Genomic DNA, 23,969 nt, shown 5'->3' with positions numbered 1-23,969 from the left:
TCATTTCGTGCATGTTAGGCTAAACTATAAGGGCACAAGGCGAGACCCAAATGCAGACACAGGACGCAGATGGTTGAGCTCCGATATTTATCATAGCAAAAGGGGTAGGCAAAAGGCAAGTCGGGTACAGGTGAGAGTTCATAAACCAGGTCAGAGTCCAAACGGTACAAGACGATAGGCATGCTCGAGGTCAGGGGCAGGCAGTGTGGTCAGGCAGATGGGCTCAGAGTCAGGACAGGCAAGGGTCAAAACCAGGAGAGCGAGAAAAGAGAGACTGGAAAAAGCACGAGCTGAGACACAAAAACGCTGGTTGATTTGACAAACAAGACAAACTGGCACAGAGAGACAGGAAACACAGGGATAAATACACCAGGGATAAGAAGCGACACCTGGAGGGGGTGGAGACAAGCACAAGGACATGTGAAACAGATCAGAGCGTGACATACACAACATGAAATATGCTGAGAAAATGATAGACTGTAGCCTAGAAGTAGCAAAATATAACTCAATTGATTGAACATGAAACAATATGACTGAAATAGGCATAGGCTGCTGGTTTAATATTTTCAGGCCGACATGTGGGTTTTAATTTGAAGAGTCTTTTTATGCGTTGCTTGTTTGAATCAATTGCAAAGACATTGGCAACTTTGTATTTGTAGTCAACTTTGTTGTGAAGACGAGCAAAACACCAGTCTCAATGTCAACAGTGAAGTGGCGACTCCGGGATGCTAGCCTTCTAGGCAGAGTTCCTCTGTCCAGTGTATGTGTTCTTTTGTCCAACTTAATCCTTTTTTTATTGGCCTGTCTGAGATATGGCTTTTTCTTTGCAACTCTAACTAGAAGGCCAGCATCCCGGAGTCGCCTCTTCATTGTTGACGTTGAGACTGGTGTTACAATTTACTGAAGCTGACAGTGGAGGACTTGTGAGGCGTCTGTTTCTCAAACTAGACACTCTGTGCTTATCCTCTTGCTCAGTTGTGCACTGGGGCCTTCCACTCCTCTTTCTATTCTGGTTAGTCTTTCTATTCTAGCCAGTTTGCGCTGTTCTGTGAAAGGAGTAGTACACAGCATTGTACGAGATCTTCAGTTTCTTGGCAATTTCTCACATGGAATAGCGTTCATTTCTCTTTGTTGTTTCTGGCCATTTTGAGCCTCTAATCGAACACACAAATGCTGATGCACCAGATACTCAACTAGTCTAAAGAAGGCCAGTTTTATTGCTTCTTTAATCAGAACAACAGTTTTCAGCTGTGTTAACATAATTGCAAAAGGGTTTTCTAATGATCAATTAGCCTTTTAAAATGCTAAACTTGGATTAACTAAAACAACGTGCCATTGGAACACAGGAGTGATGGTTGCTGATAATGGGCCTCTGTTCACCTATGTAGATGTTCCATAAAAAATCTGCCGTTTCCAGCTACAATAGTCATTTACAACATTAACAATGTCCACGCTGCATTTCTAATCTATTTGATGTTATTTTAATGGACAACAAATGTGCTTTTCTTTCAAAACAAGGACATTTCTAAGTGACCCCAAACTTTGAGCGGTAGTGTATCATTCTTAGTACCATGATGTTAGGTTACTGAGTCAAAGTTGAACAATAGTAGCAAGATCATCCCTTTCAGCTGATATTGAACGGGGAGGATGATGATGATGATGATGATCCATGTTAACTGGATGTCACAAATCGTCATTCAGTTCATTGCAGTCACAACCACTCTGTCCAGCATTGGAGTGTCATTAGAGGCGCTGTACCAAATTCAATGGTAAATTGGGAGCCAATCTCACAAGAGAGAAAACATGGGGTGGATTATTTAAGGAGTAGGTATACAAATCTATTTTATCCTGAATATTTGAATGGGTGATCATGAAAACCATGCTCTATAATAGTTGGATGATGGCTTTTTACTGGAAGCTTGAATACCATTATCGGTTTTAATTGGAAGCATTTTTTTTATGCATTTCTTGTTTGTATCAATTCCAAAAACATTTGTAGGCAACTTTGTTCTGAAGTTTTCTCATGCTCCTACAAATGTTCTAACGATCAACTTAGCCTTAAAGAGAAAAAAAATGGTCAGGCTTATATTCATCATGTCTAGCACCACCCCAACATCAACATATGTAAAAATTGCTTTACTATGTTTTGTAATAAAAAATATATAATTTTAACCAATTATGAGTAGGCATTGCCTAATAATTCCCTACTAATTGGTTGATAATGTCATTGGAAAAGCTTATCTTACTCTATCCTTTTTTTACTTCAAAACACAGGTGGCTGGTGACACCTTAATTGGGGAGGACAGACTCATAGTAATGGCTGGAACGGAATTAATGGAATGGTATTCAACACATCAAACACATGGTTTCCATGTGTTTGATCCCATTCCATTCACACCATTCCAGCCATCTTTATGAGCCGTCCTTCCCTCAGCAGCCTCCTGTGCTACAAAACCACAATTTTCAGTTGATGTTGATGGTGCTGGAGATGATGAAAATGAAGTAGAAACATTGTGAAATGCAATTGAATTGTCAATAAAATCCCTGCTGCCTAACCACAGACCACTTTCTCCTTAAAAGGACTTTACAGTTTGTTAAATACGTAACTTAACAAGACATTTAGTAGAAAGAAAATACATCTTCTGCGAAGAATGAACTCCTAAATTTCAGTATTTTTGGAACTGGAGACTGATTAGTTGCTGTGACTGAATGCAAACACTTGTGTAGAGAGAGGGGAGGGGCACAGTATACTGTAGGCAGGTTGGCTACCAGACAGACGGAGTCAGAACCGTGCTCTAAGCCCATCTATCTGCAATCAAAAGCTGGATCTTGCAATGGAATGCTGTATTTCGCAATTCTTTGACTTGCAAAGTCTCGCAACTTCAGTACAGCAGGGCCTATCATCAATGAATAGGATAGGATATTCTACACGCAACAGACTGAAGACTGTACACACACTACACACATCAGATAGAGCAGGCAGACTGCACTGTGATTTTAATTTTGTTTGGGAACCCCCCCCCCCCCAAAAAAAAACAGTTGTGTTTTTGTTATTTTTCTTAACGTTAAGGATTCCAATTTCATTTAAATGTTCACACCCCTATTCCTCCTAACTGAGTCCTTAGCCCATAGCCGCAGGAAGGAGTTTGTGGGCGGCTGCAATGCTGAAATGTATTTTTTTGCCAGCGCTACAGACGGCTATATCGGTCTGCTAATAGAGGACTAGTAAAGGCACAGTGCACTACTTTTGTGATTTTTAAATTAAAGTTTTTTTTGTATTCAGATTTTTCAGTGGGTGCTGCAGCACCCTCAGCACCCCTACTTCCCGCGGCTATGCCTTTTCATGCCTTGGTTGATCTCGCTAAACATTGTTTTTAAATGTCACGTATTCTTGTAACAGAGACTAACACCAGCATACAGTACATTAGGTAGGCTACAACAATGAGATTATGCAGCTGCGTAATGATGTTTGGTTCTATCGTTTTAGCACAGGTATGGCCAGTGCTTCATTTTTTGCCAGATCCTATACCTCTAAATAAAAAAACACTGTTTGCAATGTAAACATTTTAATAAAAGTGACCAGAGTTCATTCGATTTGCCTCATTAATTATCTTACCCCCTAAAAAATGTAATGTGAAAATGTAGATTTTCAGCCTGCACCTGATATTTTAAGAATTCATTCGTGTTGGGTGGGGCCGGCCCAGGCTTATGGTTTGCTCAACATAGCCTATGTTTGAGACCAATGCATGGCTATTGCTGTGGTAAGAGAGAGAAATGCGCCTGGATCTCTCTCAGAACTAGAATGAGATGTATCCTATGATATCTCTCACTCTCTCTGCTAGACATGAGCCTGCAACTCTCATCTCTCCAGTGTTGCACGTTTATTTCCTTATAGAATCATACAGTAGCTGCGGGAAGGGTGCTGAAGGAGTTTCACCAGCCCTGATTAATTGAAATATTTTTGCCAAAGTTATACAATTACTGCTGTCTGTTCAGAAATAAATTAAATCATTCAGAATACTACACCAGGAGTAGGCCTATAATTTAGCCACAGAGGACCAATAGCATCTTAAAAAATGACCTAGCTATGGATTGTGTTTATGTAGCCCAGTCACAAGGCATATAGCCGGGCGGCAAATCTGTCAGTGAACTGCATGCAGCCAGAAAAAGCCTTTCTATCAAATGAAATCGCGGGATAACACAGTTTGGAAAGCAGATGGCTCCAGTTTAAAAGAGAAGACTCTAATCTGACTGTAGACTACCAAATATATAAACTTCTAATTAGACCTATTGAGCAAACACTGTTTTATAATGTAAAACAAGAGAGATAGTCTCGGGCCAAAAGCCTAGCGCCTTCACCGGCGAGTGAGCTACTCATCATTTCTATAATTTCCTCCTCATATTGAACTATATGTGTATACACACCTACTGTAGGTCTAGGCTATTGATGGATTCAAGGCAAGGTTGCTTTTATTGATTTCAGATTTTCAGTTTGCACAATTGTTTTCTTTCATATGTGCAACTTCTATAAGCGACTCCAGGCCTGCTCTAATGTTCTATGCCACAACACAAATGCGATGATATGCATGCACTGCTTTATTATAAAGGTGATTATTATTTTCCATCCGTTCCGGTACCTCAGAGCCCCCTTGGTCACCCCCTCTTTGTTACGGTACCTCCCGATATACAACTTAAGCACTGGGTATGGCTCACTACGCTGAGTATACAAAACATGAAGTATAAATGCTCTTTCTATGACATAGACTGACCAAGTGAATCCAGGTGAAAGCTATGATCCCTTATTGATGTCACTTGTTAAATCCACTTCAGTCAGTGTAAATGAAGGAGAGGAGACAGGTTAAAGAAGGATGTTTTTGCCTTGAGACAATTGAGAAATGGATTGTTTGTGTGCCATTCAGAGGGTGAATGGGCAATATTTACAGTGCCTTGCGAAAGTATTCGGCCCCCTTGAACTTTGCGACCTTTTGCCACATTTCAGGCTTCAAACATAAAGATATAAAACTGTATTTTTCTATTTTAGATTTATCATCATTTGTCATTTAGGTCAACATTGGATCATTCAGAGATCCTCACTGAACTTCTGGAGAGAGTTTGCTGCACTGAAAGTAAAGGTGCTGAATAATTTTGCACACCCAATTTTTAAGTTTTTGATTTGTTAAAAAAGTTTGAAATATCCAATAAATGTCGTTCCACTTCATGATTGTGTCCCACTTGTTGTTGATTCTTCACAAAAAAATACTGTTTTATATCTTTATGTTTGAAGCCTGAAATGTGGCAAAAGGTCGCAAAGTTCAAGGGGGCCGAATACTTCCGCAAGGCACTGTAGGTGCCATTGAACAGGGTACTTACTGTATGTTAGTAGGTGCTAGGTGCACCGGTTTGTGTCAAGAACTGCAACGCTTTTGGGTTTTTCACGCTGAACACTTTCCCATGTGTATCACGAATGTTCCACCACCCAAAGGACATCCAGCCAACTTGACACAAGAGTGGGAAGCATTGGAGTCAATATGGGCCAGCATCCCTGTGGAACTCTTTCGACACCTTGTAGAGTCCATGCCCTGACAAATTGAGGATGTTCTGATGGCCTAAAGGAGGGGATACAACTCAATATTAGGAAGGTGCTCCGAATGTTTTGTACACTCAGTGTATACAGTGCATTCGAAAAGTATTCAGACTTCTTTACTTTTTCCATATACACAATACCCCATAATAACAAAGCAAAAACAGGTTTTTAGAAATTTTAGCAATTTTATAAAAAAATAAAAAAAACAGGAATATCACATTTACATAAGTATTCAGACCCTTTACTCAGTACTTTATTGAAGCACCTTTGGCGGCGATTACAGCCTTGAGTCTTCTTGGGTAGTCTTCTTGGCACACCTGTATTTGGGGAGTTTCTCCCATTGTTCTCAGCGTGTCCTCTCTGTCAGGTTGGATGAGGAACATTGCTGCACAGCTTCTTTTTTTTTTCTCTCCCGAGATGTTAGATCGGGTTCAAGTCCGGGCTCTGAATGTGCCACTGAAAGACATTCAGAGACTTGGCCCGAAGCCACTCCTGCGTTGTCTTGGCTGTGTGCTTAGATTCGCTGTACTGTTAGAAGGTGATCCTCGCCCCAGTCTGAGGTCCTGAGCGATCTGGAGCAGGTTTTCATCAAGGCTCTCCCTGTACTTTGAGCCATTGATCTTTCCCTCGATCCTGACTAGTATCCCAGTCCCTGCCGCTGAAAAACACCCCTACAGCATGATGCTGCCTTCACCATGCTTCACTGTAGGGATGGTGCCAGATTTCCACCAGACATGACGCCTGTCATTCAGGCCAAAGAGTTCAATCTTGGTTTCATCAGACCAGAGAATCTTGTTTCACATGGTCTGAGAGTCCTTTAGGTGCCTCTTGGCAAACTCCAAGTGGGCTGTCATGTGCCTTTTAATAAGGAGTGGCTTCCGTCTGGCCACTCTACCATAAAGGCCTGATTGGTGGAGTGCTGCAGAGATGGTTGTACTTCTGGAATGTTCTCCCATCTCCACAGAGGAACTCTGGAGCTCTGTCAGAGTGACCATCGGGTTCTTGGTCACCTCCTTGACCAAGGCCCTTCTCCCCCGATTTCTCAGTTTGGCCGGGCGGTCAGATCTATGAAGAATCTTGGTGGTTCCAAACTTCTTCCATTTAAGAATGATGGAGGCCACTGAGTTCTTGGGGATCTTTAATGCTGTAAACAGGTGTGAGCCTTTCCAAATCATGTCCAATCAATTGATTGTACCACAGGTGAACTCCAATCAAGTTGTAGAAACATCTCAAGGATGATCAATGGAAACAAGATGCACCTGAGCTCAATTTCAAGTGTCATAGAAAAGGGCATGAATACTTGTGGAAATAAGGTGTTTCTGTTTTTTAAACTTTTATTTTATGTATTTGCAAAAATTGTAGATTGATGAGGACAATTTTATATTTAATCTATTTTAGAACAATGCCGCAACGTAACAAATGTGGAAAAAGTCAAGGGTTCTGAATACTTTCCAATTGCACTGTATTCACATTTTACGGATTAATCCAATGAAATGTCCTCCCTCTCAGTCATTGTGTAAATGTTTTAGTCCTGTGATGACATGTCCTGTCCTGTCATGTTCTTTTGAGTTAGTCTCTATATTTTTCTTGTCAATTTCAGTTGAAAGATTTTTTTGGGAAAGATGAATCGTTATACGATCACCTGGGCATGATTTGACATAGATAGTCTTTATATTTTTTGGGGGGAAAAGTAAAGATATGCATGCTCCTGATTTCATCAATGAAATATTCATATCTTATTATTCATAAACAACACAATTTCAAAATCATGTCAGCACATCCAAGACTCAACTAGCAGACATTGAGGAACTCTGACTTTGATTTTAACATAGCATTCTCAGTATGTTACGTTACTGAGTCAAAGTTGAATAGGAGTAGCAAGATCCATCATCCCTTTCAGCTGATATTGAACTTAGATGATGATGATGATGATCCATGTTAACTGGATGTCACAAATTGTCATTCAGTTCATTGCAGTCACAACCACTCTGTCCAGCATTGGAGTGTCATTAGAGGCGCTGTACCAAATTCAATGGTAAATTGGGAGCCAATCTCACAAGAGAGAAAACATGGGGTGGATATATTTAAGGAGTAGGTGTACAAATCTATTTTATCCTGAATATTTGAATGGGTGATCATGAAAACCAGGCTCTATATTAGTTGGAGGATGATTTGTTACTGGAAGCTTGAATACTATTAACAAAAGGTCAGATTTTCCTCTGATTCTGATTGGCTTTTACATTTGGATTCTTCTCTGTGAAGCACTAAACTAGTTTCTCAGCTGAACATAGTAATGATGTAGCCCACAACGGCTTCACTTTTGAGCAACAGGCCAAAGACAAGTGACTGGCTACAACAAAAACATATTACTGCTCATGTAATACCACAAACAATGAAAATAATTTTGATAATGGGTTTCATTAAAGGGAAACTTCAGCATTTTGGCAATGAGGCCCTTTATCAGTCAGATGAACTTGTGGATACCATTTTTATGTCTTTGTGTCCATTATGAAGGAAGTTTGAGGTAGTTGTGGCTGTAAGTCTATGGGTATCGAGCCATGGCTCGCGAAACTACCTCTAACTTCCTTCATACTGGACAGAGACAAAAAAAATGCTATCCACCAGTTCATCTGATTCTGGGGAAGTAGATAAAGGGCCTCATTGCCAAAATCCTGAAGTATCACTGTCTTGCTTTCTCTGCAATAGACTACCACATCTCTCTTTTTACTGCATTAATGTGAACTATATTCTCCCATATTATACAGTATCCCATTACACCCTACTTGTTTCCTGTGTTTTTATATTCTATTTATCATTTGGCAGCTTTCTTGAAAACTGAGTAAATAACTACATGTCTTGTGATTGATGACGTGATGAACGCTCACGTTGCGTCCCCCCAGGGCAGTAGCATACGCCACAGCTATCTACCACCTCTAGATGCTGTTAATTTACTCTGCTTTGGAGCTGCGTGCTCCCTCTGAGGCCTTGTTTGAAAATCATTTGTCACCACGTCTTACTCTCTGGCAGCAACACAAGGAAGAAAAGGCTCTGATCTAAAAGTGTCTGTGCCTTAATTTATTAACTTCATAAAATTGACAAAATAGTTGACAAAAGAGCTTTAAACTGAACTGCAGCCATTTTTTTTATATCAATCTCAAATTCTGGGTCACAACCTTACTGTACAGTTTTCCATTTAAATGGTCAAAAATGAGCTTTTTGCAAAAAAAAATATTTGGGAGTGTTTGTCTGAGTGGTCTGACTGGGGAGGGGAAACAGAAAATTAGCTGTTATTTGGCAGAAAGGTTGCGAACTCTCTTTGTTATTGGTCTATTACCTAATTTACAATCTAGTGATGTTACCAGGGAAGCCGAAACTCAACCCATGCAAAACATGCTGATTAGAAGGTCCTGGGTACATTTTATTTACAACCAGCAACTATCAGGAAATAACACTGATCACATTTTTACAGTGTTACTTTTATCTGTTGTACAATATATATATACATACATATATATTAAACCTTAATTTAGTCAGTTAAGAACAAATTATTATTTACAATGACGGCCTAGGAACAGTGGGTTAACTGCCTTGTTCAGGGGCAGAACGACAGATTTTTACCTTGTCAGCCTGGGGATTCGATCTAGCAACCTTCGGTTACTGGCCCAACGCTCTAACCACTAGGCTACCTGCCGCCCCAGAATTATACAATATGATACAAAACACAGGAACATTTTTTATTTTGACTGCATTGGGCACTGTTTTTCATTAAAGTTGTGTTTCAAAGAGTCAGCGTTCAACTTTCTCTCCCCATTTAATGAACCATTTAGAGGGTTAGATTTAGTTACTTGCTTCTACTCCTTGTTATCTTGTTATCCTATATAGCAACAGAAATGAGATGGAGGAAAGTTTTGTAAGTTTATGCCATGTAGAGCTCAGAGTATTCATAGATACATGTAGATTGATCTGCAGACTTGGAATCAGAATCCTCACAATATACAGTATTTCCATTTTAACTGTGACTCACCTATAAAGAGTAAAGTATAATGCAAGGCAAATTACAGGGTGAAGAGAAGCAATTAGCCAGCCTGTATTTTACAATGGCTAATAGCCTGAATGGATGTCTCTTCTTTGTGTCTTTTCTGAATTATGAGCAGAGAGGACTTTCCTATGGCTTTAAATGTTCTTTTTAATCATATATATAATTGAACGCTAGGGTAAATGGGCTCATCATCAGCTTTAAGGTTCAAATCTATAGTGATAGTGTCTATTGAATAGTTAACCAAATAGCTAGCCGGACTATCTGCATTGACCCTTCTTGCACTAACTTTTTTGACTCATCACATACGCTGCTGCTACTGTTTATTATCTGTCACTTTATTCCTAGTTATATCATATGCATGTACATATCTACCTCAATGACCTTGTACCCCTGCACATCGACTCAGTACTGGTGACCCGTGTATATAGCCAAGTTACTCATTGTGTATTTATTATTACTTTTATTATTACGTGATTGACTTTACTATTATGTTTCTATATTATTTCTCTCCTCATTGTTGGGAAGGGCTTGTAAGTAAGCATTTCACTGTTAGTCTACACCTTTTGTTTACGAAGCATGTGACGAATAACATTTCTCTCATGTAAATACAAAGGTTATTTTGTGTGCTTAATTTAATACAAAAAAATGAATACATCATAAAGGTAGCCTAAATTCAGTATAAGAATGAAACCATCCATTAAAAAAAAAATACATCATTATCTGTATGACCTGTTGGGTTAGTTCTCCATAAATGTATAAAGACAATGCCCACAGTCAATTATAAAAGAAAATTGGCAAGTTTGATAAAATCTTTAAATATCAAATATGTTTCTTTCAGGCAATCTCCAGGGAAGCATTCTGGGAGTGGGTGAGGGAGCAAATAAATACTATCTACAAAACAAGAGAGGCTATTCTTTCTTTCCCCTAGGCAAGGTTCATGGCAGTGTTATTATAAAAGTACTCAGTTTATCATGTAAACTCAGCAAAAAATGAAACGTCCCTTTTTCAGGACCCTGTCTTTCAAAGATAATTTGTAAAAATCCAAATAACTTCACAGATCTTCATTGTAAAGGGTTTAACCACTGTTTCCCATGCTTGTTCAATGAACCATAAACAATTAATGAACATGCACCTGTGGAATGGTTGTAAGATACTAACTGCTTACAGATGGTAGGCAATTAAGGTGACAGTTATGAAAACTTAGGACACTAAGTAGGTCTTTCTACTGACTCTGAAAAACACCAAAAGAAAGGCCCAGGGTCCCAGCTCATCTGAGTGAATGTGCCTTAGGCATGCTGCAAGGAGGCATGAGGACTGCAGATGTGGCCACGGCAATAAATTGCAATGTCCGGACTGTAAGACACCTAAGACAGCGCTACAGGGAGACAGGACGGACAGCTGATCGTCCTCGCAGTGGCAGACCACATGTAACAACACCTGCACAGGATCGGAACATCCAAACATCACACCTGCAGGACAGGTACAGGATGGCAACAACAACTGCCCGAGTTACATCAGGAACGCACAATCCCTCCATCAGTGCTCAGACTGTCCGCAATAGGCTGAGAGAGGCTGGACTGAGGGCTTGTAGGCCTGTTATAAGGCAGGTCCTCACCAGACATCACTGGCAACACCGTCGCCTATGGGCACAAACCCACCTTCGCTGGACCAGACAGGACTGACAAAAAGTGCTCTTCACTGACGAGTCGCGGTTTTGTCTCACCAGGGGTGATGGTCGGATTTGTGTTTATCGTCGAAGGAATGAGCGTTACACCGAGGCCTGTACTCTTGATTTGGAGGTGGAGGGTCCGTCATGGGCTGTGTGTTACAGCATCATCGGACTGAGCTTGTCATTGCAGGCAATCTCAACTCTGTGCTTTACAGGGAAAACATCCTCCTCCCTCATGTGGTACCCTTCCTGCAGGCTCATCCTGACATGACCCTCCAGCATGACAATGTCATCAACCATACTGCTCGCTCTGTGCGTGCTTTCCTGCAAGACAGGAATGTCAGTATTCTGCCATGGCCAGCGAAGAGCCCGGATCTCAATCCCATTGAGCACATCTGGGACCTGTTGGATCGGAGGGTGAGGACTAGGGCCATTCCCCCTAGAAATGTCAGGGAACTTGCAAGTGCCTTGGTGGAAGAGTGTGGTAACATCTCACAGCAAGAACTGGCAAATCTGGTGCAGTCCATGAGGAGGAGATGCACTGCAGTATTTAATGCAGCTGGTGGCCACACCAGATACTGACTGTTACTTTGGATTTTGACCCACCCCCCCTTTGTTCAGGGACACATTATTCAATTTCTGTTCGTCACATGTATGTGGAACTTGTTCAGTTCATGTCTCAGTTGTTAAATCTTGTTAAGATCATACAAATATTTACACATGTTAAGTTTGCTGAAAATAAACGCAGTTCACAGTGAGAGGACATTTCTTTTTTTGCTGAGTTTATATTCCACTTCAATGGCATGGTGATTTAGCATCCTGAAAATAAGAATGTACGCCCAAGCTTTGTTTTTCATCCACCCTTTCTATTCATATTTCAATGTGATGATCTGGAATATTTTACCTTGCAAGTCTTTGAAATATTTCACATAAGGCAAATTACCGGATAAAGAGAAGTAATTAGCCAGCCTGTATTTTTCAACGGCTAATAGCCTGAATGTCTCTTCTTTGTGTCTTTTCTGAATTATGAGCAGAGTGGACTTTCATATTGCTTAAATGTTCTTGTTAATCATGTAGTTTATCCAAATCAAATAAAATGTTATTAGTCACATGCGCCGAATACAGTGAAATGCTTACTTACAAGCCCCTAACCAACAATGCAGTTTGAAAAATATGAATAAGAATAAGAAATAAAATGAAAAGTAATTAAAGAGCAGCAGTAAAATAACATTAGCGAGTCTATATACACGGGGTACCGGTACACAGTCAATGTGCGGGGGCACCGGTTAGTCGAGGTGATTGAGGTAATGTGTACATGTAGATATAGTCATTAAAGTGACAATTCATAGATAATAACAGAGAGTAGCAGCTGTGTAAAAGAGGGGGGGGGCAATGCAAATTGTCTGGGTAGCCATTTGATTAGATGTTCAGGAGTCTTATGGCTTGTGGGTAGAAGCTGTTTAGAAGCCTCTTGGACCTAGACTAGGTGCTCCGGTACCGCTTGCCGTGCGGTATCAGAGAGAACAGTCTATGGCTAGGGTGGCTGGAGGTTAGGATAAATGGTCTCATCTTTCTATATAATGTTTTAAGATTCAAATGTACATTGATTGTGTCTATTGAAGACCACTAATGTATGGTCTGAATTCAAATCAAACATGCAGGATTTGTGCAACCGTGGGAGAGATCACATACGCTATGTAGCTGCACCTGTAACCCTCCTCATGAATCAGTGTTAAACAACATGATGACAAGGATGGATGATTTCACTCATGTAAATACAAAGGTTATTTTCCGTACTTAATACAAAAAAATGAATGCGTCATAATTATTTTAAATGCATCCTTATCTGTATGACCTGTTGGGTTAGTTCGCCATAAATGTATAAAGACAATGCCCACAGTTAATTATAAAAGAAAATTGGCTAGTTTGATAAAATCTTGAAATATCGAATATGTTTATTTCAGGCAATCTCTGGGGAAGCATTCTGGGAGTGGGTGAAGGAGCAAATGAATACTATCTACAAAACAAGAGAGGCTATTCTTTCTTTCCCCTAGGCAAGGTTCATGGCAGTGTTATTATAAAAGTACTCAGTTTATCATATATATTCCACTTCAATGGCATGGTGATTTAGCATTCTGAAAATAAGAATGTACGCCCAAGCTTTGTTCTTCATCCACCCTTTCTATTCATATTTCAATGTGATGATCTGGAATATTTTACCTTGCAAGTCTTTGAAATATTTCACATAATAGAGACAAAACAGATGGCTTGGAGCAAGGTTATAGCAATAAGGCACTGTAAACCGTACCGTAAACCCAATGCTTTTCATCAAACACATCTTAGGCCCTTTGCAAAGCAGGGTTGCTTTGAAATTCAAGTTTTGGCTGCTCTGACTGAAGCACATCATAAAGTTTCAAAATGAAAGATGCATTTGATGCACTGTTTTGTGATGAGGACCAAAGAGGGACATTTGATTGCTAGCGACTGATGATTTAGTTTTTAGGGGGAAGATTCTAATGTTTTTGTTTGTGTTTTATTTTGCCAGAGAAGAGCTGATGATCTCCTCATCGTTTGACAGTCTGGAGGTTTTGCTGGACTCGTTTGGCCCGGTGCGCGACTGCTCAAAGGACAACGGTGGTTGTAGCCGAAACTTCCGCTGCGTCTCTGACCGCAAGCTTGATTCCAGTGGATGCATGGTGAGTGAACCACTGTACCGCCTGGAGATGGCCCCCTTTACAGTACTACCTCTCTTTGTTTGCTTAGCAGCCATGAAATGGATCAGGCATGTTCTATTTAATTCACCATCTGTCCATGGTTTCTATCCTACTAAAAAGTTGTACTCCTAGTGTTTGTTGGTGTTTTGCGACAGATTTATGGTGAAAGATGTGAAAAACTCAGGCTGTCAACCATCTTTAAAGACTATTCATTTGCTCAAGACATGAGTTTCAGGTGATCCAGCATTTCTAATTAGATGAAAGGTGATCCAGCATTTCTGATCAGATTATCTTTCTGTAACAGGTTTGAAGATACACTTTTTGGAACTATCAGATCTTCCTCAAATGATAATAATTTATTGATTTACATTTCCTCAATATTATGCCCTCCCACCCTCAATGCATGATATTAAAATGAGATAGAGAATATCTATTCGGTGCATGAGTAGGACAGATCTAAGGCACATCTTCTATGCATTTCAGTTTCAAATGTCTGCACTGGATTGATAAAACATCACATTTGCATTTACTGCAGTGAACTTTTCAAAACATGACTGTCATGGCAAGAAAACATTAGTAATCAAAAGACTGTCTCAAAATGTTGGTTTAACATGGCTATCAAGACCATTCTCTGACTCAGCAAAGGGCTGTATGTAATGTCTAAACTGGTTTTGACCAAGTCGTTTGTGTAGGAACTGTATTTCACACTTGAATGTGAATTATATATGAGAACACACAATTTTAATCGACAACAAACATTCATTATTGTATCCGTCATAGTTAACAATTGCAATTTGAGTACAGAGGCCATACTTGGACATCAATGTAAGTGTTCTTTCACAGCTTTGGGGTCCCTAGCATCATCTGAAAATACATCCGTTTTCTGCACCAATGCAATTAAGATTCCTGTTTGTTAGAAGGCCTGACTTGGTTTGCTGTTCATTCAGATACAAGTGCGTAGAAAATCACCTAATTTGTTTCTTTGAGGCTTGTAAATGTCAAAATCTTGCTGCTCAAGTAAATGTAATTTCAATGCCGAGCGATTAGATTTAGCAAACAATGTATTGCCCTCGTTGAGAACATTTTCCTTCTGCTCTAATTGTGCTGGTGGACAGACCTACCTACATGCAGCTGTCACAGAGTTAGCATGCAACCAATAGCATGCAGACTCCCTGGTATTGCACTTCTTGTAATAGATGTACATGCCCTGTGACCTATAGTATCAATGGTTTCCAGTATCTAAAAGTCATGACTAAATGTATTGATTTATTACAAAATATATTGCAGGGTTTGACATTTAAACACAGGAAAGAGCATTGCGATATCAGAGGGCCCAAAATATATCTATGTCATGTTGTGGAAATGATTCTTATATGATATTAAATTATGATAATAATACATATTAATAATTAATTTAATTTGTAAAGTGTATTTCTCACACCCAAGGCGAACATTGTTTTTAATTTTTATAAAAAACAATGCAAAACACAGGACATAGAACACAGACAACAAAGCTATATACTGAACAGTTGTCGTCAGATCCGGAGGACATGAGAACAGAATTAAGAGGTCCTGTTAATGAATTAGTCAATGATAGCAGCTCTACCACTGAGCTCTGAAGTAGACAACAGTCTCAGAAGGTATTTGTTAACATGCACAAGCTTCATGAAATACTTAGACATGTGCCCCTAGTTTATGTAACTGCAAAATACATCCAATCATCAAATTAGAATCATATTTTCATTTTCTATTTGTTTTCTCCCTTATTTGTGTCATGAAGCAAAACCCCTGATACTTTCAGCAACTGATTATACTGAAAGAATATTAATAGATATGCATCATGTTGATCTTTATTTCTAAACATTTCCTTGTATACCTCATGCTTTTATGGAGATAACCGTTTCTATTATTGTGATATTGTCACGTTCGTCTAATGAATTAATGGACCAAGGCACAGCGTACGTAGAGTTAAAATTTAGACAGTGAAACTTAGAAAAAACCAAACAATAAAGAATAAACTAAATGACAATGCAGTGCTAACAGGCAACTAAACATAAACAATATCCCATAACCACCAGGTGGAAAAATGCAACTTAAGTATGATCCCCAATTAGAGACAATTACTACCAGCTGCCTCTAATTGGGAATCATACACAAACCCCAACATAGAAATAATAAAATAGACTAAACACCCCTAGTCACGCCCTGACCTACTCTATCATAGAAAATACAGGCTTTCTATGGTCAGGACGTGACAGACATGGATTATTGTCTGCATCACCCAGACCTACCTGAAGCTCTGGATTTTTGATTCATGGTACTGAAGGTTTAATATGGACATCCCATTTATAAACATGCATTTGCAAGCTTAGATCCGCAATAAGGAATCAATATTTTTCCTACCAGCTCCTACTAAGTGTCCACTCTTGTTACGGCAAGATATCCAGGATGGTGCCATCTGTTGGATATATTACTTGGCGTTTTGTAATTACCTTGTGACTAGGTATATGAATGATGCTTTCATCCGTCAAATCATAGTGGTAACTGGCCGGAACCCAGAGGCCGAATCCACAAATCAATTAACACCTTGTCTGAGTCCATGCTGCCAGTCTTGTCTCGTCATGTTTAATATCTCTCCTAGCATGAGCCGAAGCCGCCTGACCCACTCTGTCTTGGCTGATGTATGGCACTCCTGAGGAGAGACAGTGCAGTCGTTTGGAAGTAATGTCTAATAATCACCTAATTATTATGCGATTCATTAGCTCTCGTCTACTCCTGCGAGAACAGGGGAAATGTGAGGCTGTCTGTCCAACCTGCCTGCCACCAGAACAAATTGGGCCCTGTCCAAACAAAGCGTCAGCCTGCAGTGTGGGATGTGTCCCTACCGACAGAGGAGACCTTAGTATTTACATGATGCCGACATTCCGACTGTTATCACACACTTCCTGCAGTGAGAATGACCAGGGTGGAAATATTCCCCAAGTCTTAATTGGCCTTTGTAATTGGTATATAGACATTTATTCTTTCATTTGATGTTCCATTGTTGAAGACATTTCATCACGTATTTACAGTACTACTGGCCTGTACTACAACTGAACTTGTCAAATTTACATTTAAAAAATGAGGTGTTCTGTTTGGGAGTCACATATACCTTCCCCCAGAGAACTCCTCCTTCAAAAATATATATAGATATACCTCAAAAACATATAGATATGCCTTACAATTAGAATGCTCAATTGTGCCAGTCTAAGCTGTCCACGGTCAAACATAATCTTATTTAACTTCAGAACAAGCACCTTAACATGTTTCCCATGCTGGCCAATGCACTTTGTTACTGACGTAGTCCACATTCAGTTGCAACCAGCTCTGACTTGGATCCCATTTTGGACACTAAGCAGTTCTGAGCTGAGTCGATATTTGGCCAAGGTTTTCTATGAGCATACTCCTATAGAGTAGCAGGTGCTCAGCAGCCTGCTAGTACTGATGTTTTCCTCTAAGGATCGATAGGGGGATTTAAGGTAGTACATCCTCTTTTGGAAAAATCTGCTGCAGTCTTTCCGTGGACAGATGCAGAGCATGGGAATGCACCTCTGTAATCCCTAAAGCTACCTCTGAAATATGACTGGCTAGCACCAGGGGAGGTGTTGGTGACGTTTTTTTTTTACACTAATCCCCCTAACAAATGGTGATTTATGAAGATAATATATATATGGTTTGGGAGTGGCGTTATAGAATGTCAATACAATCACTGTACATTTTTAAGTTTACATTTATATTCCCAAGGGGTTATTATATTACTGTACAACTCTTAACCTGATATACGTTGATAACCTCAACCATGACATATGGAACAGATTATATCTTCCCTCTCCTCCTGAAACTCTGCTTGCTGGATAAGTAGACCTATTCAATCTCTATTGTTCACTTTCTCCAATCTGCCTATTTGGCGTATTGGAAAATTGCAAAGTTTATCCAACTCTCTAGTAAGGATTTGTTGCTATGTGGCAACACCACATGGCTGATTCCCATAAACTGGAAGGAGCAGGAGGAATTTATCACCATTAGGAAATGGGATTAAAAGGTACAGTGGTTCAAGGGTTTTTCCAGTTCAGCCTAAATACAAAAGCTTCACAAGCCGGTACACTATTATCATTTATTGTTTTATTTCCTTAAACTGCCAGTGAAGGATGTTGTTTATTTTGTGGAGCTACATTTGTTATTCTACCTAGCAACTAAAAATGTATTTTGTCATTTCATTACTATGAAAGGCGATATATTGTATGTTGACATTATCTATTGTTTCTCTCATGGAGGGATCTTTTGAGGACCTTTGCCATTTTTCACTTTATCTGAATCATTTCAAAGCTTATGATTTATTCTACCTTTGACCTATGGATTGTGAATTCCTAAACGGTTGAGTTTTAATTTGCAATAGAACTCTATGCAAAAATGCTGTATGGTGTAACGTCTGCTTCCAACTCACACTCTCAAACACGTAGATCCCCTGAACGCAGCTCACTTTCCAGCCCACTTTCCAGCTCACACTCTCCAACACATAGATCCCCTGAACGCAGCTCACTCTCCAGATCCCAATCACCTGAATTCTGTTCACACACCTGTATGTTATTATCACATACTATTTGGTTCAGTTCTTTGCACCCCATCATTGCAAGGTATTGTTTGTTTTGTGACACACTTCTATTCGGGGCGCTGGATATCACCCTCTAATTTAATCCTCTCATGTATGGTTTTTTGCCTGCCTCACTAATGAAGCCTTTTGCCTATTCCTTGCCTGTACTTTAACCAATCGGATTTCCTGTAATTCACCTATTGCCTGATCTCCCGGACGATGTTACTAGCCTTTTCCCTGCCTTTACTGTTGACTTTTTGGTCCCCCTGTGTATGACCTTCTGCCTGCCCCTGGACCCAGCTACCTGCCGCCTCCTGTGGTCCTTTACAAATAAACACCTGCTGCGCCCTGCGCTGTCTCCCATTGTGTTCATTACATATGGAAATAGAACTGTATGGAAAATCCTCAAACAGTATAATGCAAGCCTGAAAGCAAGCACATCTTTTATGACTATCATTCTCTTGGCAGTGGGGAAATTCTCCTGAGTTCTATTTCTGCATGTCAGTCAGAATCACCTTTATTCACCAAGTACATTTACACACACAGAATTTGGCTTACAGCAGTCAATAAGGAGAGACGTGGGGTTCACAAGCAAGGGCCATCAAGGACCATTAATACATGAATTCCACTGACTTCCCTTTGCCACACTTACCCATTGCCATCGATTGCAGAGGCCCAGTGATTTAAAGAGTCTCTGCTACAGATGAGTTAGGAGATTCAATGTACCATGCTCTTTACATTACATGTGATAAATCAGTTTTCACAGTGCCCGTAGCCAAGCGACAAAATCAATAGCAATGTGTCCAGGGAGGGACGAGGCGTGGGACTCCTGTTACGACATATGCCCCAATGGCCATTGATACATTAGCCATTAACCCAGTGTTAACCACTTAACCACAGATGATTGTGGACTACAGGAAAAAGAGGACCGAGCAGGATTTTCAGTGCTTCTGTTTGACTCAACTTATGAAGTTCCAATTCATGTTAGACCCCTTAGAGTCGATTGATGCACTGGTTCATGTTTGATCCCCATCAAAATGTGTCAGTTTGAGCTAGAGGTATCAGGATTCAGCCTACTCTTTCAACCGACTACTCTTGTCATCCCACAGGGCACAAATGTCAATTCAACGCCTGTTCCATGTTGGTTCAACGTAATTTGGAAACAACATTGAGTCAACCAGTGTGTGCCCACTGGGATGAGACCAGGATCTATGGGCACTGGAGACTTGGGAGAGCAATTAAATAAATAAATATATATGCTGCTTATGCTTCCTTATTCCTTATTACATAGTATGTTCCTCTTTTCTACAGGCAGGGGTGCCTTGTTAAGTATCATCCCATCAAAGTACCCTTTGAAGGAATGTCTGACAGAAAATGTGAATTTGGCTTCACTGGCCTCTGAAAGATTGCTTTGGGAAGGATAGGGGAGTCTTTGTAACTCTGGAAGCAGGTGTAGAGTTGTAGATGTTCTGGATGCCTCTGTGAATTTATGCCTCATATATCTTTGTTAGCAGCACATCTTTTGTGGTACGACAGAGTTCATCGAATGTTGTTTGGGAAAATATAATCAAAGCCGTTACCTTGATTTTCTCTAACCCACTTTTCTACAATTTGTACACACACACATGGGATCTGGATGTGTCTGATCTCTACTTATTTCTGTGTGAACTAAAGATTTGGAACATGATTACATTTGAGCAATATGAAACCAGATCACATCCCTAGTGTGTTTTAGTTGATCTGTGCCCCTATTGTTTTTGACTTTCTGTGCCATCGTGTATCCTTTATTCCCGTTCTTTCTAGTGCCCTCCTGGACTGAGTCCCATGAAGGATGGCACAGGCTGCTACGACCACCACATTGGCATCGACTGCTCTGACGGCTTTAACGGAGGCTGTGAACAACTGTGCCTCCAGCAACTCGCCCCCCTGGAGGATGACCCCACCCTTTACAACATCCAGATGTTCTGCGGGTGAGAGAACACTACTGAACTTGGATGCATCTCAAATGGCAACCTATTCTCTACATAGTGCACTACTTTTGTCGTGCACTAAAGTAGTGCACTGTGTTGCAAATACAGTGCTATTTGGTATGCAGGCCCTGTCTCTGTGGCACTGAACTGATATAACAGTGTCACATCCTGAAGTGTTTAAAAAGGAGGACAGAAGTTTACAATGTAGGAAATCCTAACAAAACCATGATAGTAGGGAAGGGAAAGGGGATACCTAGTCAGTTGCACAACCGAATGCATCTACCAAAATGTTGTTGAGTTCTGATTTTTTGACTTATGAAATCATGAAATATACTTATTCCTTTCACTGAGGGAGAGAGGGTAATTTATAACCTTTACCTTATGTCAGGATATATTATTGTTAGCCATCTGGGATCCTATGGGAGGAGGAAAGACACCGTCTGGTACGAGTCAACATGACAGCTGTAAGTTGGGGAGGAGTGAGCACTTTGGGGCAGAGGTCAGGTCAGAAGAAAGGAGGAAGAACAGATATCACTAAGGTTCTGAACATCACTGGCTGTTCAGATATGTAGGAGGAGATTCAGCATAGGAGAAAGGGTTAAATATCAGTGCTTGTGTGAATGTCTTTTGTCGGTTCAGCTGTTCGGTGAGTGAACTTGGTTTAAGCTTTCATAGTGTCCGTCAAGTTCTTGCTTTGATAATTAGAACCTAACAATGTGTAGTAATAGTATTGCCTTCTTTTTCACTTCAGTAGATTCCTGGTGATGGCATTGTCATGACATAGTTTAAGTAGGAAAGCGAAGTGCACCAGTATGTCTTTTAAATGTCAGCTGTGCAGTGCGTTAGTCACTCAGAGTGATTTTTCTCTTCGCCTTGGAGAGGTTGTCTCTTAAAAGAGAAAGATCTCTTGACCTCTCTTTTAATGTCAAGTCTTTTCTGACTGTAGGTGACAAACGTGCTTAATTGTCTGTCATATGAAACATGATAATATGACAGGGAAAGTGAACCAGTTTAAATGCAGTGTGGATTAGGACTCCATTATGGACAAAATATATCTAACCCTTTTTAGTGACACTTTCCTGTAGAAAGAAGTGTCATCATGAAGAAAGAGTATTTTACTTTAATCCCAGGCCCATTGCCTTTGATATATTTTACATTGCTCGCTAGACACTGGAATGTCAAAGTGTCATAAATATGAAAGAGTCGAGAGGACTCACTGTTTGGATTATTCCCTTTTTGAAAAATGAAATGGGGTGTTTTTTGTTCACTGAATTTAATTAATAGCACCATACAACAAAGCTAGAATTGATTGGCACACTAGAATTATGAGGAGGCCTATTTTGTGGATCTCCTTGAACTCGGGCATAAAGGGGTGCACTTCTGAGTAAATAGTGAGCCATGAACGCAAGTAAAATAAGTCAATAATCCTGACAGATAGCCATAGTGATGTTTACATAATGTCAAGATGGAATTTCATGTACTCTTCAGTCAGTCACTAAGGCAGCCCAATTCTGATATTTTTTCTGCTAATTGGTCTTTTGACCAATCACATCAGAACTTTTCACATATTTTTTTAGAGCTGATCTGATTGGTCAAAAGACCAATTAGTGAGAAAAAGATCAGAATTGGGATGCCTGTGTAAATTTTTATTTTATACTTGTTTTATTTCACCTTTATTTAACCAGGTAGGCAAGTTGAGAACAAGTTCTCATTTACAACTGCGACCTGGCCAAGATAAAGCAAAGCAGTTCAACACAAATAACAACAGTTACACATGGAGTAAAACAAACATACAGTCAATAATAAAGTAGAAAAATAAGTCTATTGTTACAGCTTTCTTCCGTTGAAAGAGAGTCGGACCAAAATGCAGCGTGGTGTTAGATACATATTTAATGATGAAGAAAAAACGAACAAAACAAAACAACAAACGTGAAAACCTAAACAGTCTATCTTGTGCTAACACACACAGAGACATGAACAATCACCCACAAAACACACAGTGAAACTCAGGCTACCTAAATATGGTTCCCAATCAGAGACAACGAGAATTACCTGACTCTGATTGAGAACCGCCTCAGGCAGCCATAGACTATGCTAGACACCCCTACTCAGCCACAATCCCAATACCTACTAAAACCCCAATACCACAACACAACACAAAATAACCCCATGTCACACCATGGCCTGACCAAATAAATATATAAACACAAAATACTAAGACCAGGGCGTGACAGAACCCCCCCCCCCAAGGTGCGGACTCCCGGCCGCACACTAAAACCCATAGGGGAGGGTCCGGGTGGGCGTCTGTCCACGGTGGCGGCTCCGGCTCGTAAAATAAGTCTATATACAATGTGAGCAAATGAAAAAATACAGCCAAAGGGACCTATTCAAATAAATCAGTTTCCAGTATAAGTTTATAAAAAACAACCTCATTTTTTATCCCTGTATTGACTTGAATTACAAACAGAATTTGATTTAGGGTTTAAATATATGACTATATTTATTAGAAGCTTCATGTATAATGTAGATTAAACACAGTCTATTAGAATAGAATGTAAGAGCACATCAGCTCACACTGCTCCCCTTTATTTATGTCTGACGTTGTAGTTGTATTGAGGATTACAAGAAAGGTCAAGATGGTCGTTCCTGCCAGCCCCTGTCTGAAGCCTGTACCGAGGGACTGGACTGTGGGGAGACAGCTGACATCCCAGCCAACCAAACTGTTTTTGGGGATCTCTTCTATGGCTACAACAACCACACCAAGGAGATCACCTCTGGGCAGATCCTCAAAGCTACCTTCAGGTAATGTATGAGTTGTGTCATGGGTTATAGCTTGTGTATAAAATAGGAATGATTCATGGTTGATTCACGGTTGATTCATGGTTATTTCATTCGTCCTCAGCTAGAGGAAAACATTTACTTATAAAACATTTAAACAAATGTATACAATGGGCAGAGATGTATTGTATACTAAAGCAAGATGAGAGACTAATGAAGATTAATATGTACTCTATGGCAACTTCTGTCCACAATGAAAATTACCAAAATGATGTACATCTAAATAGAGTGTATCTTGTGAATGAGGATCTAAAGATCTGCTTTTAATATCTAAAGAAATGCACAGCAGGCCCTGTTTTGTGAATATGAGTTATGTGGCAGCATGCTTTGTGGGCTGCTTAATTACCATCGTCCACTCACGATGCTTCCTTTCCGCTGAAGTCAGGAAGTCAGGTCACGGAAATCATCTACGGTCCTGAAAATGTAATTTGGGTGCACATGGATCCCGCAGCCAGAGGCAGTGCATCCACTTACAATATGTCACGTGAATGCTTGAGGAAGGCGAACAAGGGAAAGTTAATATCA

At 40.0% G+C, this 23,969-nt stretch overlaps 1 protein-coding gene across 10 annotated transcripts in view; it reads left to right on the top strand.

Annotated features, from left to right (window-relative positions):
• Positions 1 to 23,969, top strand: part of astn1 (astrotactin 1) — a 245,798-nt gene that overhangs the window by 85,989 nt on the left and 135,840 nt on the right. For all 10 annotated transcript variants that reach the window (XM_031807155.1, XM_031807160.1, XM_031807159.1 and 7 more), the window contains 3 exons: positions 13,838 to 13,988; positions 20,440 to 20,606; positions 23,214 to 23,408. In XM_031807155.1, coding sequence (XP_031663015.1) covers positions 13,838 to 13,988; positions 20,440 to 20,606; positions 23,214 to 23,408 — 513 coding nt within the window. The remainder of the gene's footprint in view (positions 1 to 13,837; positions 13,989 to 20,439; positions 20,607 to 23,213; positions 23,409 to 23,969) is intronic.

This window comes from Oncorhynchus kisutch, linkage group LG27 (assembly GCF_002021735.2).
Source record: "Oncorhynchus kisutch isolate 150728-3 linkage group LG27, Okis_V2, whole genome shotgun sequence".
Classification (NCBI taxonomy): Eukaryota; Metazoa; Chordata; class Actinopteri; order Salmoniformes; family Salmonidae; genus Oncorhynchus; species Oncorhynchus kisutch.
This window is presented reverse-complemented; position numbering and strand designations above follow the sequence as displayed.